The sequence below is a fragment of the Nicotiana tabacum genome, chromosome 23 (genome assembly GCF_000715075.1).
Source record: "Nicotiana tabacum cultivar K326 chromosome 23, ASM71507v2, whole genome shotgun sequence".
NCBI lineage: Eukaryota > Viridiplantae > Streptophyta > Magnoliopsida > Solanales > Solanaceae > Nicotiana > Nicotiana tabacum.
Genome location: NC_134102.1, coordinates 110,627,383 through 110,648,129, shown reverse-complemented (window position 1 = coordinate 110,648,129; position 20,747 = coordinate 110,627,383). Strand labels below are relative to the sequence as shown.

The 20,747-nt window shown below is 34.7% G+C and overlaps 1 protein-coding gene across 2 annotated transcripts; it reads right to left on the bottom strand.

The window, feature by feature from the left end:
• Positions 1-810: 810 nt before the first annotated feature.
• LOC107812430 (ubiquitin-like domain-containing protein CIP73) lies at positions 811-13,189 on the bottom strand. 2 transcript variants are annotated; one of them, XM_016637527.2, is made up of 16 exons: positions 12,913-13,189; positions 12,136-12,279; positions 11,667-11,784; positions 11,483-11,554; positions 10,902-11,020; positions 10,739-10,804; positions 6,242-6,385; positions 6,018-6,087; positions 5,746-5,921; positions 4,579-4,743; positions 4,395-4,466; positions 4,178-4,310; positions 3,643-4,050; positions 2,630-2,967; positions 2,368-2,448; positions 811-1,405 (listed from the first exon to the last, which is right to left on the bottom strand). In XM_016637527.2, the coding sequence occupies exons 2-16, from the start codon at positions 12,262-12,264 to the stop codon at positions 1,397-1,399; spliced, it is 2,100 nt and encodes a 699-aa protein (XP_016493013.2). In that variant the 5' UTR covers positions 12,265-12,279; positions 12,913-13,189; the 3' UTR covers positions 811-1,396. The 2 variants fall into 2 exon arrangements, with proteins under 2 accessions (XP_016493013.2, XP_016493014.2); XM_016637528.2 differs by lacking the exons at positions 811-1,405; positions 2,368-2,448; positions 2,630-2,967 and adding an exon at positions 3,319-3,528 and having other exon boundaries at positions 12,913-13,183.
• Between the last annotated feature and the right edge of the window lie 7,558 nt (positions 13,190-20,747).

Genomic DNA, 20,747 nt, shown 5'->3' with positions numbered 1-20,747 from the left:
TTGAAATTTTGTGAGTGGAATAAGGCATTTAAAAATTTTTGAAGTTTTTTTTCCAAAACATGATCATCTTTCATATACAAGCAACGTTTTTTGAAAAAACAATTGAAAAAATGAAGCCAAAATCTATGGCTAAACGGGAGTTAAGTGTCCGAAAAGGAGCAAAAAACATACGCATTTAATTGTTTTCCAATTTAAAATTTTAAAATAATAACGCCAAATTGTTTTTAAATTCAAAGCCACCGATTCTTTTTTTTTTTTTTTTTCAAGTCCAACAATCTTTCTGGGTTTAAAACTCGACGGAAATCCTCAATAGGGTCAATGTCTGGTTCTACTGGGGCAGAATAGACAATAAATGGATGGGGATAGAAAAATTAACTAATGAAAACAAATAAAGCAGTCCAGCATTGGAGAAATAAGAATAGCTTATTAATAACTTTAGATCTAAAAATTCCCGTAATAAATGGAGTAGTCTAAAATCGTAACATCGCTCCAATCTGACCAAATAAGAAATTTACAATGTCCTCTTTCTTTCTTTTCCTTATCTAGATAACTCATTTAAAGTATTATCAGAACATGATTAGCTCCTTTAGTAATACTGAATTTGCCTTGTCGCCTATAATCTTAAAGCTTCTAATAGTCTCTTTCTATGAATTTTACATACGTCTCACCTCTCAACTCTCATTAATCGTTCATGACTTCATGCAACACTCTCAGTTCTATACTACGTGAAAAAACAGAAATACCTAATAAATCCCATATAAGATACAGAAAATAGATCCAAAAGGAAAAAAGAAATAATAAGAGCTTCGATTTTCTGTTTAGGAAAACATCAAACGAACATACATTTAATTTCGCATGACAAACGTAAGCCTCATTGAACAAATTATAGAGTAGAAACAAAAGATATACTAGAAAAAATCTCCATCTTCGTCACAAGCATGAGTTTTTGTTTAAATATTGTTGTATATAAATAACTGGGGTAAAGGTGATCATCACAGCTGCCAATAGCGCCCGCCCGCCCACCCACCCTCACCCCAACTCTCCGTTGCCTCACAAATTCAGGATCATTGCCCCTTCTTCAACCTCTTCTACATTTGTTTGAAGAATATCATAATAGAGCTTTAAAAATGAGAACGATAACTTAGTTGTCCATGCAAGGACCTTCTGACTTGCTATATGATTATACACTTCCTTGATATCCAGAATGAAGAGCCAAAAATGCAGAACTTAAATGGAGGACCAACAAGGCAATACTATAGAATCTGGAAAGTGTTCACTACTACAGCTGTGCTGCCAAAGCAGCGCTCAGATCTCGTTATACAGATCGAAACATCAAAAAGAAGGCTGCAACGCATTATCATGGCTGGAAACGTTGCATGAACTTGGGACCTTGAAATCATTCCCGCTGCATCATAAATCAGTAACATTATTTTCTGGACAGGTGAACATGCAATGTGAAATAACTAGTGAGCCTGTAACACTAAAGGAGTTACAACACATTTCAAACCAACAAAAGATTTTGTTCATGTTGTTCACTGTAACCCCAACAAGTATTCATGGAATGACCAAGCCAAAAAACACTTGTATAATAAAAATATTCAGATCTACTAAGTTAACCATTAATCAACCCCCCACCCCCTTCTAAAAAAACCCCTCCAATCAGGGAGTGTCCTATCCCACTTTGCTCTAGAGCAACTTCACTTGCCTTGGCGATAAATCACCATCTCATCACCCATCATTACTACGTACACATTAATGTAGAGCCAAAGTTGGATTACATCCAGAAGGTTTTGCAATCCAAAAGAACAGTTAATCTAGTTAGAAATATCTTAAACTAACACTTGTTGGTCAAATAGAAAGAAACCTGATACTACTTTCAGCTCTATTTCAAACAGGCTCATAAAATTACACGCATTAAGCTTGTGTCCAGAACCTGTCAATTTATTCTGAAACCAAATTTTCTAATATACAGATTCGACCAAAAAAACACATTTCATTCTTCTTGACTTCTAGTGAAGAAGAGTCGGCATATTAGTACCTTCCCATTCCCCAAAAGACAATCAGGCAAATGACTTTAACCTTTAGCAAAGTTTTGGGTCACCAACGTTGTATACTTAGGTAGTTCATGTGACATTGATATCAGCAATCAGCCTTATAATTTTGAACCTAAAAAATAAAAATCCTCTCAATCACAACATACCATATCTGCTCCTACTCTCACTCTATCCTGCCCCAACCCTTCATCCCTCTACTTTTTCCTTTTTTGTATATTATCTGCCCAGCAGGAGGTGTGCGGCATAGCTTTGCAGCTTAACTTTCTCTTTGGCAGTTATTCGAAGTATACGATATGGAGAAAAGGGCACTTACCTTTTGACGCTTTGAACTTGGTGGCAATGAAGGATTGTGGCACCTATCTGAAGAACTTGCTTGCTCCGTGTTTTCTTGACCCTGAGACAAGGCAAAACATTTTTAGATAGAGAGTTCTGGTAAGTATTTCTGTTTCACAAGTGATGGCCTTCAAGAATCTATCGAGTCTTCTTTCTCAAAAAATTAAGCTGTTCTGTCTCTTTCAAACCTACTATGACCACAAATTAGTCTACTAAACAAGATGTCTAGGGGCTGAAAATACCTGCATTGAATCATGGTCACTTCTATCCTCATCAAGATTTGGTCTATCACTAGATGAATTATCAGTTCCTACAGATTCAGAGATAATCGGCATGATATGACGAAGTATATTTGACAAAATAACTCCTTCCTCGCCTGCTACCATGGCCGTAGCCTGAGAATTACCAATGTCTTCAGCAGCCACACTACCTCCAGTGGCAGAATTGTTACCCCCACTGACATTCTCAGGATGTAGATTTTCTCCAGTGAAAAATGACCTATAAATTTGGTCAATTCTACTTTGGAACTGTGTGGAGAACTCTTCACTGCTTGATAGTTCACTAAGTGAGCCAAAATTACCTGAAACCCGTTATCCCAAACAAAAATGAGTCTGTTTTTTTTTTAGAAAGAACAAAAATGAGTCTGTTTTTGTGTGTGTGCGTGCGTGTGTGTTTTGGTTTTTTTTGCATGAATATGAATACTCAAAACATATCAACAGCAACCTCAGAAATTATACCAGACCAAGCAATCAGAAAACCAAAAGCCATAATACCCACATGGCATTTATGCCTTCCTCTATTCATAAACTACAGAAACAAACTAACACCCTGACCAGAATCAACCTTCCATACATAAAAGATCATCTGCCTGACAACTTAAATGGGAGTGTATAGCAGCTAAGAACAATATTGATGCAAGCATAACTACTCATCGATACAGGTTTTATGAAATTTGATTTGAGATATAGTGGAAGAGACAGGACATGTACTCAAATCAAATGCCAGTGACAGTGGAAAGCAACAAAGATAAAAGATCTACTTCTTTACTGGACATACTTACCGCCACTTTATCATAAAAAAAATGGTGGATGTAATGTGCTGTCAAATAGTAAGAGATCACTCAAATAGTACTCCATAAACCCTGTAACGACTCAACCATTTTCAGCCTAATGTTTAGAAACCTGACAGAAAAAATCTTAAAGGGCCAAATTCCTGCTGAGAGGAAAAAGACATTATTGCATGGTTAGTTAATTACCTTCAGCACCAGCAAATCCACTAGTTTGCCGTTCCCCAGCATTATCAGGATTAGGCGGTTGTTCAGCCTCAACTCCATGTGAATTATTTACGGCAGATTCTTGAGCAGCTGCAGAATTATTAGTATTCCTGGAGCTGATATGTTGAACTCTTGCTAAAACTGGATAAAATAATCCCATGGAACCTCGAGATGAATCAGAAGCTGAATGCCCAACAGAAGCTGGAACTGTAGTAACGACTGTCCTGATAGGAACCACCCGCACTCCAGACTCCATGGCAGCAGAGCTTCCAGTGCCTCCATTGGTCTCTTGATCAGGATTTCCACCATTAGAAGCTGCAGGAGTAGCTTGAACTGGACGCTGTGAACCAGCAGGCTCTCTTCGATTAAGAGTTGAAGGCGTAAATGAACCTAACGGTACAAGTGAGTGAGTAACAAGTAGAAGATACGCATGAACAAGATGTGGATCTAGCGACTCTAAAAAGGTTCACGTCCATCCTAAAGGGTGCCATCAATGCAAACAAGAATGAGAAAAAACCTGTTCGTATTCTGATGTCAATATTCCTAGGAGTAAAACCAGAACCAATAGATGGTCCAGAAAGTCCACTGTCATTTTGTACAGTTCCAACAGGAATGGCACCAAAATTTGCACCCGGCTGGAAAGGTAGTGGCTGCACATCATCAAACATAATGAACTTGAGCATCCACATCAATGGGCTTCGATAAATAACGTATATCTCAGACAAGTAAAACACCTGAACCATAATAGGATTAGGGCCAGCAGTAGACACAAAAACAGCAGGTCCAGCATTCACCACAGCATCATCCTAAGTTCATTGTTCCTTTGTCAGCACGATTTACATTCTTGCCAGCATAAAGACAAGCAAATCTAGGATATAATATTAATACTACCCTCATCCAAATTGAATTTAAACCTACCGCTGTTTGACCCATTCGCAATGTCATTGTTGTCCGACCAAGCTCAAGCAGCAAAGCACCTAATTTTTGGAATAGATCTCCAGTTCTTAAAGCATGCGATTGAATTCTCAATCTTTGTGTTGGTTCTGTGATATTTGCTTGATTCTCTAGCAGCCTCGAAAATTGCTGCAGTCAAGTGCAGAGCAGGAAATACCAGAAAATTAATTGTCACATGGAACAACGTTCTGCTTCATGCTGAATAGTACCTCCAGCTACAACTGTATAGACATACTAATATATTCCTTTTCCTTAGCATCCCGGGAAGACCAAACCCATATAGAATTGTCATTAAGCGCAGTTATGATATAAGAGCAGTTCTGTTACAAATTCAGATATCTAACTCTACAGATCATTCAAATCATGGTAAAATAATTGTCGTAAGTTGAAGCTTGATGGGTATAAAAGAAGAGATTAACAGTAATTGGTACTTCCACATAATATGACTAACCAAAATACCAATTTTACGTTCTTTTTTATAAGACTTTGAAAGTTGTAAAAAGGAGGAAAAACAATATTATACTTCATTTTGCTTCAGTTGAATGAGAAAGCTACAGTGTCAGAAAAGAAAAGACAAGCATTGGCCAAACAGAACCTTGATGGTAGTCCCTTAAGAGACAGCAAAATCCAGAACTTCTCTTTTTCAGTTTTCTTTTTTGGTTTGATGGATAAATCTTTTTTTTTTCAATAACTTCTTTTTAGAAGTAAGCAGAATATTAGTACTCTTAAAGAAACTAAATAGGTAATCATAAAACAACCATAAACTTTGAGTCCTATCAAAGTTTAGTAACAATAAAGTTAATTTTGAATTCATGTGATTCACGCAAAACTAGTAGAATGCATTTGGCTCCAAGGTTTCTACAACGCTACTTCTTCAATCACTTACTGCTAGCTCATTATCATCATTCCCAAAAAGCTAGTTATGTTAAGTAGCTCCAGATATAGGAAGCTTCATTACTTATCACTCTCCTGTATAATAGGAAAGTAACTCTCCCTCAACTGGTTTCAAGAAGTCTATCCTCGAACTGCGGATTAGTTTCAAGAGGATAATAAGCAGAACAAATCAACCAGAAACTTTTTTTAAAATAATGGAAGGCTTAAACAGAATTTGCTAAAAGTTAAAGCACATACCAACAAGCACTCTGCAGCTTGCTCAGTGAGTAATTGTTGCATCGAGAGCATCACCTCTCCCAAGGATGCAGGCGTTGGAAGGCCTCTCTGTCTAGTGGTATGTGAGGGTGCATTAGAATCTGGTCTATCAGCTCCACAGATCCCAACAGTTAATGCAATCTCACTTTGTCTCCTTGCTGACAACAGTAGACTTCACATATGAGAACAATTTTTACCTCTCATCCCTCTCCAAGGAGGGCTGTCAGTGGCAAAGAAGACAAAGGGACTTTTACCATTTGCTCTGAACTCTTCAGTCAAATTAGTCAAATACTGTGTTAAAGTTGTCAGAGAATCGGGAATAACCTGCAAGAAAAACACAGATAAATGAGCCGTAAAGGAGAAAAGCTGGAATAAGTGACAACAATGTTCTACCACTGAAATGATACTGGAGATGGAGAACATGTTGCTTTGTACATCAGACAAAGAGATGCCTGAAAACATTTGATGGAAAAGTTACCGGTGGTTGCAGAGCTTCCACTGGGAAACCTGTTGCACGTGCAGAAGCGCCAATACCGGAACCAGATTGATTGGTTGTACTAGCTTGTTCAGTCTGCAGTTGGTCAGAATTTCTCATATTTCCCATACTAGCTGCACCAAGACCCTACAGATGATACAGCATGGATGTCCACAAGTTACAAAACAACTAATCAAGTCCTGCAATCAACTCCCCCTCCCCCTCCCAAACCACAATGAAATGAGCGTGCATGTGTATGCAGGTGCAAGTTAACACTAGAAAGCCCACAATGAAATGAGCGTGCATGTGTATGCAGGTGCAAGTTAACACTAGAAAGCCCTAAATAAAGAACATATTGAAACAGCACCTAACTGTAAATAGTAAACAGAGCTACTACAATAAGTTGAAGTTCCTAGAGAACCAGACATGTCATATGCAGTCACTAATATCACTCAGCAGTCAGCACTGTGTTTTTAAAGGCATAAGGCCGGAAAAAGAAAAACGACAAGGTCCATGAAGCTTGAAGCAAAAAGCGAGAAGTCAATCACACCTTCTTTAAAGTGAAGTCCACAATTTATGGGAAATTAAAAAAATACCAAACATCTATAAATTCAGTACAATTAAAGTCAAATTGCTACCAACGTTTTTGAAAATTACAATTAAACTACCTAATTTCAGCATCCGATATATAATTGCTAATATTAATCCACTCCTCAAAGTTAAGATTCAAAGAAGCAATCAATTCTCATTGGGATCACTTTGTGCACCATTTTTTTAAGCGCAAACTTCTCTAAAGCGCATGGTTTCACCCATGAAACAATAACCCCTTCGCTTTGCATCGCTTCAAGCAATGAAGCAATGGCTTTTCATAAAACTAAATCTCAGCCTCAGCCAATAAACTTTGTTTTGCCAAGCTATCCATTTAGGTAACTTGATATATTCCTCGAGGCCCGGAAATGTACTAAACTAGCTGTGTCAAACTTGTGCTAAATTTGGACAGATTGAATAGGTTTAGTCAGTAAACGGGTTGGGTCATAACATGGCCTATGTTTACTTGGTCAAGATGGGCAGGTAAATTTACTTATCTATTCTACTATTCAAGCAGAAACCCCAACACAAAGTATCGGTGAACTTTATTTACTCTTCGTAAGTGCGTTCCAAGTAGGGTTAAAATATTTTTTTAATAAAGATGTAGGGTACAATTGTGCTTACAATTAATATTTTTAACTTTATTATTTCCTTGTATTCATTATTTGACTATATAAAGTAATAAAACTTTCATTATTTCCTTGAATGGTGACATCAGAAATGCATAATATCTACTTTCTAAGTTTTCGGAAACCACCATATTTGTCAAATAGTTAAAATTAATTTTAATACTTCATTACTTCCCTGTATTTATTATTTGACTTTTTCAATTAGTTAAAGAACATTATTTCCTCGAACGGTGACATTACAAACAAAGTAAATCTCCTTTTTGCAGTTTTCGAGAACTGCCATCTTTTTTTATGCATTCCTACAATAATTAAATGAATCTTCTTATAGAAATAGAACAATAATTCAAGAGCTTCTGGCCAAAAAAGATTGATAAGATACACTCGAGAACCAATTTCATTATGAGCCCAAACTATGTAATTGAATAAATCCTCCTGCCGGTCCAAGCCTCCTCCTTCAAACTTTGTATGTATACGCACGTTGTATGAGAAAGAAAGGAAAACATAGTGGTTGTATAATGAGATACTAGGCATATTGCACATTTATCACTTTCAAATTTTTGAAAATGAATTTATCTTCATCGACTTATTTCATATCAAGGATCATGCGTAAAAAGGTGTGAGGTTTACTCTTCCTTTTTGCCGCCCCTTGAACTAATGTCAATGGTTTACTCAATTACTTCTTCGGAATGTTAAAGAAAGATTACTCCGAGATTTTTTGAATATGCCTATATCTCTCGCTTTTCCTTCAATGATTTGATTCTTTCACTAGATACCGAGATTCAGATTGGAAATAAAAGATCTAGTAATTCAAACTATAAGACATAGGAGTAATTCAAACTGTCAGAGCAAACAGACATAGCAAATAAATGGAATAGATGGTATGTCGAGGGTATGTCACATATATCAAGATAAAATTGGAAGAATGATCTATAGATCCATATCAAATGCAACCTCTATCTTCATTTTGTTCCGTTGGTTTTGGGGGGGGGGGGGGGAGCTTTGTAGCTGCAATTTAACTCCGAAAAAAATGAATGACAATTTGACCATTTACCCATCTGAGTTTGATACATTCTATTTTTCTCTTTCTCCAATAGGAAGAAAGGAAGGTCAATTTTCTTGTAGAGCCATATGCACAAAAGATGCATGTACTGTTCTTGAATCAGATTTTTCAAAAAGTTACTACCAATTTAAAAAAAATTATTACTTCCGTGTGTTCATTATTTGTCCTTTTTAATTAAAAAACATTCTCCTTAAAAATGCTGTATATATCTTTCATTATGTTATCTTCTTTGATTTAGTAATAAATAACACAAAACACACACACAACTTACGTGAAAAAAGAATAGGTGGTAAATATGGCTAAATAATGGGTTATAACCAAACCCGCCCAACTGAAAACAAATGCAATATATACTCTTAATTAACACGCCAAATTCAAAAAAAAAAAAAGTTTTTTCCACCTACAAACCAAACCTTAAATTATTTCTGCTTTATTTGACAAGTTTTGTCACGGGTCAATTTGCGCTATAGGTAGTTCAAATTGACCCAAACTTGTAGATGGACCTGTTTGGGTTATGCCTGAATTGACCTGTCAACGAATATATACCCGACTCAACCCTCCCAAGTTTGGAAAACTTTTGCGAGTTATATTTTCACGGGCTAAATTGGCACCTTTTGGAAAATCATGCCTTCTGAAACAAAATGCATGTATGTCTTCAAAATTTAGAAATGGGGCTTGTTCAGAAGAAAAATGAGTGCAGCCTTTTAGAGCACATGAAAGGTAAAGTGGGGTTAAAATGCAGGATCTCCTTGGAAATATGATGGGTTCTTAGTTTGTGTTGAGCAAGGCTTTTGAGGGAAAATGTCAATTTCCAAGAAGTTCCCAAAGTTTGGAACAAACATAAAAAACATGGATATCATATGCCGTTTTTGAATACCACAATCCATGCACAGGACTACACCAGCGTAAACCACTAACCTCCCATTCCATCAACAGAAATCATTCACACTTCCATTCCAGTTTACAAGATTACATTGCACACCACATTTTTTAAAGAAAAGTGAATAACTAACTTCCCTTCTTATGGTTATTAAAGTTTTAACGATCTGATATTAATGTTATATGGCATTCCAAGATTACCACAATTAGTGTTGTAAATCATAGAAATCAATCGTGTTAGTTAGCACTTGAAATAAAAGAAAACTCAAACTATAACAGTCACATTCGATTTCTTTCATTAAAGGGTTTTTTCTTCAATGAAGGGTAAATTATAGAATTGCTCTATGGATTTGAAACTAGAGGGAAGGAAGGTCCTTCCTCCTGCGCTTAAGCAAGAAGAATTTATTGTTAATAGAGGTGATTCTATTACATGTATAATATACATGGAGAGTACAAATGTATTTGATGTGAAAATGAACTTTCTTTAAAAAAAATCTATAATTGTCCATTAAAGTACAAACATTCCACATAACTACAACTTAAATATCACAAGAGCATAAAGGCGTCGTCAAGTATTGACCTAATCTCCAAGTATAATAGTACTGCAGCATGCTCATTAATTGCTCCAACATGTGGTATTTTCCTTTTATTGTCATGCGAATCACCTTCACTGATTAACATTTCCATTTACCAATACCAACTTCTCTGTTCATCAAGATGAACTGAAAATTTCAATACATCACCTCCCTCCATCAAATTTTATATGACACATTTTCTCAATTTGGGATGTCCTAAAATGTTTGAGATGATTTTTTTTTCCTTTTTTTGGTTTTTGGTGTTGTTTAATACAAAACTTACTTCCTCTGAAAATTCTGGTTCATTTATGAGTAATTCAACTTTAATATATGATGTCTCCCTTACCACACAAATTTCTTTCACTTTAATATATTTTTACTCTCACTAGCATAATATGCAAGTTATACTTATCTTTAGAAGGTTCTTCACGACAAAACTACCTCATGTAAAACGGGAAAGCCTGAGTAATACAATTCATAGCAATGGCAAATATATTTATGTCAAATTTTGGATAAATTACTTTTAACAATTTTTAAGTCAAAAAACCCTCAAAAAGAGCACAAAGTGGGTGTGCCTGGCATCTTAATAAACCACACACCCAAGAAGAGATGAGTGGGTCCACATGCAATTCGTCAACCTTTGACAAAGAAAATTAGTAAACATGAAATAAATGTGAAAGTTATTGAACCACCTCCAGCAGTCCTCCACAGAACAGGGGAAATTTCAAAAATCAGCATAGGATCAAAAGTGAGGCCTGATGAAACTTACATTGAGATCAATCCCCTCGTTGCCAACGCTTGCAACTCCAAACGACCCAAGCACAGCTGAGATAATCTTATAAATATGAAAGTAGAAATTAATTTGTTTCCTGAAACATAAGGCAAATGGTCTACATACACTGTCACAAGGAAAAAATAAGAAGCATGCCTACCCGATTCAGGTCAGGAAAAGTTCCATCTCCATGTTCGGATAAGTTGTACGTTCCAACAACTACACCAGGACCCACTCGGTTTCCTTGAATATGCCCAGAACTTGATGCAGAAGCAGTCCCTACAGTTTTCATAAATCTTGAAGGTTATGAAACACATAAACATGGCCGGATCTACATAAAACATCCATCAAATTTTTTATTTTTTTCTTCTAGCAGTTCCTACAAGTTTCCATAAATTTTGAAGACTAGAAAGAACTCGCAAACATGATAGGATCTATATAAAGCATTCATCAATGTGTGTATTGTTTCTTCTACCCTTTTTTCAACCACCACGGCTGTTTTTTGGTCAACTCAACCACCTAGGTTGCAAACAACTAGTTTAGTCGAAATGTCTTTGATTTGTTTTATCTGCGATTACTTTCCTCAATAATACTGAGTTTCCAAATATCCAACAATTAAACATTATAACAACAAAGTGAGATCACAAGAGCATAACCTAAACAACAAGGGAAGTTCGACTTGCTCTAGCACTTCGTGTCTACTTCCAAATGAAACACAGTACGGCTCAAACCATAACAAACCTTGAGGATCAGGGGTGCTTTCTGATGAAGGTTGCCTCACAACCAAATGCAAAGTGTGTCCATCTTCTACATCTATTATGTAAATCAATGAAGGAATTCAAGTATCTAAATTGAAGTCCCGGAATCCTAGGATTGGATACAAGTAGTGGTACCCTTGAAGAAGAATCAATAACAAGAAGGATACGGTAAGCTGAAAGGAGCTGATCATCCTTCAACACTTTCCCCCGGCATATGAGCCGTTGTTGTTCTGACAAGACACCAGTAACTGTGGCAATTTGTTCCTTCAGTGCTGGAACTGGAACCTGCATTCAAAGCAAAAAAGAAAAAAGAGAAAAAGCATTATCATGAGTATTGAAGCATGTTTGAAAGAGAGAAAAGAGTTACCAATGTCAACTTAATAGAATGATTAGTGTACACGTGATTCTGCTTCAAATCAGACATGAAAATGGAACTGGAGTTCTCATAGATATTACAAGCTCATATGCACTGGAAATGCTTGCTTAAAAGGTTCTATTTCCTAACGAACTATATAAACAAATTACTAATGGAAGGATAGCCCTTCCGTATTTGTTTCTTTCCCTGTTTCTCCCCTTTGACAGGTAAAAGAGCCTTCTTCCTTAAGGCACAGAATACAAAAGGCAAAAGATGTTTACACATTTATCCACTCGTAATGTATATGTCTGCGAGTCCAATGTCTTTATCTTTATTTCAACAGTGGTCTCAGGAGATATAGCATCATCAAACCCACAAATTTTCATGTCTTCAGCACCGTTGTTACCCATCTCACTTATTGCCCCCTGAAACAAAGAAAGTAACATTCAGATGATAAAAAAAGAAAAAAGAAAAATAAGAACTTCTCACGTTGCTCAAGAGATAACCCAACTTTCATCCAACAAGTTAATTACGTCTAACAAAAGCCATCATAACCCAAATGCCTAAACAACCCTAAATTCTCAGACCCTAAACAGTAAATATTCAGTCTTGACAACTTCATGTCTTGACAACTGCTATTACCACCTCACCACAAAACACAGGCGCCCACAGAAGAGTGCCTAAACAAAAAAATCTCAAACCCAGAATAGTAAAAGTTCAGTCTTGACAACTGCTATTACCACCTCACCACACACACAGACACAGACACAGAGAGAGACACACACACAAGAGTACCTAAAAGATTTAAAAAATCAAATACAGATAGAAAAAACTCGGTGTTCAATCGTTGCAGCTGTTATCACCAGCCTAAAACCCCAAGGCATAGCAAACATAACAGTCATAATTCCAACCTTTCACAGCTAAATAGAACTAAATCTCCATAATTTTTTCTGGTTTGATCAATCAGAATCAATCATCAAAAACCCTAAATTAAAGTGAACAAACCAAAACGATCATAAAATAAAACGACTTTCACAAAGAATAATCGGAGATAGAACCTGACGGATAGCTCGATCGAAAGTGGTCACGAAGATGATTCTACTGTGAGCAATCAGCAGAGAGTTATGTCAAGCTTATGTGGCGCTCTCTCTCTCTCTCTCTCTCTCTCTCTCTTAGATATAATAAATAGTCAGTGCCTGTTAATATCAGATCTGATTGAGCGATTAGAGCCGTCCGATGCGCTTCCTTTGCCTTTCTTTAAAAAAAAGTTTTCTTTTTAAATTATAAGAGGGTAAAATAAAAATCATGCTTCCGCTCCAACTTTGTTTTTCACATAAATCAAACCCCAGATTTCAATTTGAACAATCCAACATTATCTCCTCATATCTCGATTGAATTTCTTAAATGCTTGTTTTGTCCTTTAAATATTATAATTTGTCACTTTTTATTTTTAATATAACTAATAGTCGTACCCGCGATACACGATCAATATTAAAAATTTATTAATAAATTTAATTTGTGATCAGACTTGTTTGAACATATTATATCGTATTGCTTTAGTAAATCATACACCTCTATTATTGAATTCAATATTACTACATGTCTATTTACTAATAGCCAACATGTAAACTCATTATATCAAATCATGGAGACCACTCGTATCTATATATCTACATGTATATCTATATCTATCTATATACTGATCCACTCATAGATTTTCTTCTATATTAGCTAGAACTACGAAGGTAAATAATTAACTAAAAAAACTATAATAGAAAAAAATATATATAGAAAGGCGTAAATTGAGATAACCTATGACTATCTATAATTTGGAGCAAGTTAAAATATAAAATAAAAATAAAAATAAAATTTACATATATTCTATTAAAAGGAGGGTAGTATGCATTGTGCTTAAGCCAAGTGACAAGCTAAAAAAAAAGCCACTTGACAATTTAGGACAACACCTATATCTACCTATATATTATATTAAAAGGAGGGTAGGGGATCATCTATATTATATTAGAAGGAGGGTAGTATGCATTGTGGTTAAGCCAAGTAGTGTGATAACCCGAAAGGTCATCTTTAAATTTAATAATTATTTCGGTATTCTAAAACCTCAAATAGCACCATTCAACTTTCACCGACTTACGTGCGCTGTCCGTAAATTCTCCGGAAAGTTTTTATGTGACAAATTGATTAAAATGTGAAATAGAGCTTCAAAACGCATTTGAGTTGTCTTCGGTCAATATTTTGAGCAAACAGACTTGGATAAGTGTTATGATGATTCCAATAGCTCCGTATGGTAATTTTGGACTTAGGAGCGTGTCCGAAAAATTATTTGGAGGTCCATAGTTAAAATTAGACTTGAAATGGCTAAAATAGAAATTTAAGTTTAGAAGTTTGACTGGGGAGTTGACTTTTTGATATCGGGGTCGAAATCCGATTCTGAAAATTTGAGTATATCTGTTATATCATGTATAACTTGTGTGCAAAATTTGAGGTCAATCGGACTCGGTTTAATAGGTTTCGGCATCGAATATAGAAGCTAAAAATTCTTAAGTTCCTTAAGCTTGAATTGTGGTATGATTCGTGGTTTTAGCGTCGTTTGATGTGATTTGAGATTTCGACTAAGTTTGTATTATTTTTAGGACTTATTGGTGTATTTGGTTGAGGTCCCGGGGGCCTCGGGTGAGTTTCAGATGGTTAACGGTTTGAATTTTGGACTTAGACATCTGCTGGAATTTCTGATGCCTGTATCTGGTTTCCTTCATCGTGTTCGCGAGGGGTGTCTCGCGTTCGCGAAGAGGAAAATTGGACTTGCCCGTTTTGTGCTTTGCGTTTGCGACTAGGGGCACGCGTTCACGAAGGGTCGAGGGCAAAGCTTCGCGTTCGCGAAGGGAAAAGCCGGTCTAGGGTGAAATTGGTCTTCGCGTTCGCGAGACCAGGCTCGCGTTCACAAAGAAGGAATCTGGAGCAACACAAAATGTGCTTCGGGAACATGAGGAAACTTCCGCGTTCGGAAAGAAGAAATTCCTGGATAGTCGAACTTAAGTTATGGAAATGGGATTTCTTCCCATTTTTCATTATTCACGGTTTTGAGCTCGGGTAAGGCGATTTTTGGGTGATTTTCCCGTGAAAACATTGTGGTAAGTGTTCCTTATACTATATTGATTATATTTTATGATTCCATACTCATTTACATCATGAATCCGTAAATTTGTGGAAGAAAAATCAGATTTTTATAAAATTTTCCAAAAATGTAAAATGAAGGTTTGAAAGTCAATCCGATGTCGGAATTCGATAATTTTTATATGGTTGAACTTGTATCGGAACGCGTGTTTGAATTTCATGAGTTTTTTGGGATTCGAGATGCGGGTCCCACTGTCAATTTTTAAAATGAATTTTGGTTTTTTATCCGAAAAATTAGTAGATTCATATGGAATTAATTCCTATGATTCGTGTTGAGTATATCAAATTGTTTGTGACTAGATTTGAAGCTTTCGGACACGAATTCACGAGGCAAAGGTGTATTGAAATCTTGAAATTGGTTTCGAAGCGAGGTAAGTGTCGCGGTTAACCTTGACTTGAGGGAATAGAGCCCTTGAATTATTTGTTAAGTGAAATTCATGTGTAATGACGTATAGGCAAGATGACGAGTGCCTATACGTCGTCAAATTAATTATTTGCATAATTACTTAAAAAATCATAAATTATTTTTAATCATGAATTAATTATTATATTAATTATTTCTCTCACATTCCTTGCTCAATATTATGCCTTGAATCCATGCTATAATTGTTACATGCTTATTTGATTTATGTGACTCAATTGCTACTTGACAGTTAGCATACTAATTATTTAAATTCATATTTCCTCCTTGATTTCTACAATTAATTGCTACTTGTCATCACTTATTTCTAAATAAATCATAATTATTGTATGCTTGTTGTCTTATAATTTCATATTAATTGTTGCATTTATTTGAGTATTTTTTTTATAAGGATTGGTAAATTATATTATTGGAGGAGCGGGTTGCATGCCACAACAGAATTGATTGAAAAGATATATTGAGGATCGAGTTGCACGCCGCAACAGGATTGAATGAAAATGAATATATTGTGGGATCGGGTTGCACGCTGCAACGAAAACTGATTGAAATAATAATTGGTTATGACTGCCGAGTTGGCTTCAACTGTTGAATTGAGTTACCTGTTTATTTCTAGTATTGTTGTTGTTATTGTTGTTGTTGTTGTTATTGTTGTTATTGTTATTGTTGTTGTTGTTGTTGTTGTTGTTGTTATTATTATTATTATTATTATTATTATTATTATTATTATTATTATTATTATTATTATTATTATTATTATTATTATTATTATTATTATTATTATTATTATTATTATTATTATAACATCACTTTTTAGTCAAAAGTAGTATCTAATTTATCAACAAAATCATTTGATAAATCAATGGGTTTGATATTTAAACCGGATAACTTTTTATCAAGAAGTTCTTCTAAATCATAAAAAGATCTAAATTTAAAATCCTGAATCTTAGGGGGTCTTTGAACATGAGTAAGAATAGTTTGAGGTTCTGATTTGCTTGTAGAGGCAATATCAATCAAAATCTTACTAGTACTCATATCTTTAATCAAAACTGTCAAATCATCAAGTTTTTTATCAAGAAAACTAATTTGTTCTCCTAAAACTTTAACATATAAGCTTAAATAATTATTTTGAGAAATTAATTTATTAATTTCTGCGATGCTGACTGCAGCAACATCTTCATCAATAAATTTTTGAAATGCAGTGAAAGTAATACCTGTATTATTAGGTAAAACAAAAGGTGCTTGAGGAGGGTAGGTGGCTTTAATAATATTGTCACTCCCGTCTTTATAAGATCTTTCCAAAACTTTAAGTGGTAAATAGGTAGTTATGAACCAAGGAACAAAATACATAATTTGATTATGTAAAGCACAAGTTTCATAGAACTCTTGAGAAATATTGTTTAAATCCTCTTTACTATAAGTATCAAAAAACCAAGTTTTAAACTGGTTCCATTTATCACTGAAAAATTCTTTTTGAATATAACCTCTAGCTTGTGACCCCGGACTAAAATTAATTTGGTGTGGAATCATTTAAACTTCATTTGGGTCAAAATCCATTTCGGATGCAGAAGGAATATACTTATCAGAAATATTATCATTATCTTGAACAATATTTGTCTTGGGGTTAATTTTAACCCTTTCAACAGGTTTATCACCTACTTTAGTAGAAATTGTGTGTAGAGATGCAGCACGATTTCTAGCTGGTCCATAGACTGGTTCAACAGGAGAAATGTGTTGAATATCAGGCAACAATCTACGATTGGTGAAGGAATGTCTATTATAATTAGAACTAATAGCAGGCAACTGTCTATTATTAAAAAATGACTGTCTACTATAAGTGGAACTATTATCATCAAACTAAATGCACCATCCGGATTTTGAGTAATATAAGAATACTCAGTATTACTAACATCATTAGTTATCTGACTGGGGGATATAACCGAATCCAAAGGAGATCCTTTCAGAAAGGTGATTGATGTTTTGTCAGAGTTTAATAAACTCAGAGGTTATCCCAAAAAGAATAGTAAGTTTGCTGATAGCAGATATGCTGATAAACCCAGAATGCAAACTTATTATTATAATCGTCCTACTCCTCAAGATGTTTTAATAGAGGAGCGTGATTGGAATCAGACTAATACGTCTTATAGTGGTTCCGAAATTTATGAATAGAATCTTGATGGATTAACTGATAAGCAATTGACTATTCTTGTGCATAGAATGCTTATGTATGCGACTATCTATAAAAGTGTGAAAAATACAGATAGAACTATTTGCAAAATGATTGTTGCAGGTTTTACTGGCCAACTTCGTGGCTGGTGGGACAATTATTTGACTCTAGAAGAAAGGGCAATGGTTATTAACGCTACAGCCTCTGACGAAGGAGTTGATAACTTAGGCATGACCCTAGTGGCAAATAGAGAAGATGCCATTTACACCCTTATTCTTACTATATTAGAACACTTCAATGGTAGATTTACCAACCAACATGAAATAGTTCGTACTCTCCTTAATGGTCTTAGATGTAGGACCTTAGGTGAATTCAGATTGTATAAGGATACCTTTATGAGTAGGGTTATTGAACTACCCGAAAATAAATTTGACCATTGGAAAGCAAAGTTTATAGATGGCCTTCCCTCCTTATTCGCTGAAAGAGTTAGAAAAACTCTAAGAGGTAGTTATGGTGAAATCCTGTACAATGATTATACCTATGATAAGTTGATAGGAATTTGCACACAGGAAGGGTTAAACCTGTGCAATGAGTTAAGATTGTCCAGACAACTTAAGATGGATAAGCTTAAGGAAAAATCCCAGTTAGGAGATCTTTGTACTCAGTTTGGTCTACCTGAGGCTTCTACTCATAAGAAGAAAAAATATAAGTATCATAGATACCCTAACCAAGACAGTCCTTATAGGAAAAAGAGATCTAGATATAGATTCAAAGAAGAACGAGAAGCCAAGAAAGCTCATCGCAAGTCTACTAGATTTACCAAAATTCGGTCTAAGCGAGATCTTGCTGACATTAAGTGTTACAAGTGTGGTAAATTTGGCCATATAGCCCCGAATTGTAAGCTTCAAAAGCTGAAAACCTTAGAACTAGACAATGAGTTACGTGATAAGGTTTATGGTTTGTTATACACTTCTGGATCAGAATCTGATTATTATTATTCTGAGTCAGAATCCGAAGTTGAAGTAGATTACTTGATTTATCTGATAGTGATAAAAATATTGATAATACTTGTACTGCTTGCAATAGTAATACATGTACTTGTGAAGATGATGAATTTTATAAATTGCAATCACAGTTTCAAGATTTGAACATGAAACCTATTACATCTGATAATGTAATAGAACTTTTAAAAGAAGTTACTGATGAAAAACTTCGTGAAAAAATTATTAATTAGGCTGCTAGTTCAAGTTCTAAATCATATTCTAGTTTTTCAAAACCTTTTGAAAAAGAATTTGAATATTCCCCGCCTTATTCTTTACTAGAGGTTAATAACCGTGTTTTAAATAAAAATGCAACTCCAGCAAGAGATTCTTCTTTCAATGATTTAAAGGTTGAAGTTGAAAACTTGAAATGAGAGATTAAATCTCTTAAACAAAATCAAATGATTTGTGATCATAGGATTACTCAGATTGAGAAAATCAATTCTCCAACTGAGAAATCTAATGATAAAAACAAAGGTATTTCTGAAAATGATATTGAAGAAAAACCTATTAGTTTTGATCCTAAATATGATATGTTTTTAGGAATGATGCAAATTATTACTGCTCATAAATGATATATCAAATGTACTATTCTCATTGATAATAGTTTTTCTATTACAAATATTGCCATGGTTGATAGTGGAGCAGATGTTAGCTGCATTCAAGAAGGTTTAATACCTACGAAATATTTTCAAAAAACTACTCATATGGTTAGATCTGCATCCGGACATGCTTTAGATATAAAGTATAAACAATCTAATACGGGTATTTGTTAGAATAAAGTCTGTATTCCTCACTTATTTTTCTTGGTTAAAAACCAATTATACCCTCCTATTATACTTGGAACACCGTTTATTAACGCCATTTATCTTTTTACTAGCATAGACTCGAAAGGCTTTACTGCTACTTATAAGGATAAGGAGATAAGTTATACTTTTGTTACAGATCCAGTAACTAGAGATATTAATGCTTTAATTGATATGAAGCAGAAACATGTTGATTCTTTACAGTTAGAATTATTTAGTATGAATATATTTGATACTTTGAATTCTACTAAAGTACAGAAAAAGATCAAATTGATTTCCGAAAATATTGCCATTGATATTTGTACAGAACATCCCAGTGCTTTTTGGAATAGAAAAAATCATATTGTCACTCTGCCTTACGAAGATAATTTCTCTGAGGATGATATTCCTACTAAATCTCGACCATGTCAGATGAACGCGAAATTAGTAGAATTTTGCAAAAAAAGAGATTGATAGCTTGCTACAAAAGGGTTTGATAAAACCCTCAAAATCTCCTTGGTCTTGTACAGCTTTTTACGTTAATAACGCAGCTGAAAAGGAACGTGGTATTCCTAGATTGGTCATTAATTATAAACCCTTGAATAAATATTTGAAGTGGGTTAGATATCCTATTCCCAATAAAAGAGATTTATTGTCAAGATTATATGATGCCAATATATTTTCAAAATTTGATTTAAAATCTGGATATTGGCAGATTCAAATATTTAAAGAACATACTTATAGAACTGCTTTTAATGTTCCATTTGGGCAATATGAATGGAATGTTATGCCTTTTGGTTTGAAGAATGCCCCTTCTGAATTCCAAAAAATTATGAATGATATTTTCAACCCCTATCTAGACTTTATCATTGTTTATATCGATGACATTTTGGTATTTTCCAAGACACTTAAAATGCATATTAAGCATTTAGATATTTTTAAAAGAATTGTTATACAAAATGGTTTGGTTATCTCAAAATAAAAAATGAGTTTATTCCAAACTAACATTCGATTTTTAGGACATTATATTTGTCAAGGAAAGATTACTCCTATTCAAAGATCGATTGATTTTGCTTCAAAATTTCCCGATGTTATTACTGATAGAACTCAGTTACAAAGATTTTTGGGAAGTTTAAATTATATATCGCCTTTTTATAAAGATTTGTCGCGTGATTTAGCCCCCTTATATGATAGGCTAAAAAAGGATATTAAAAACCCTTGGACTGATAGTTATACTGCTTTGGTTAAAAATATTAAGCAACGTGTTAAATCTTTACCTTGCTTGACCCTTGCT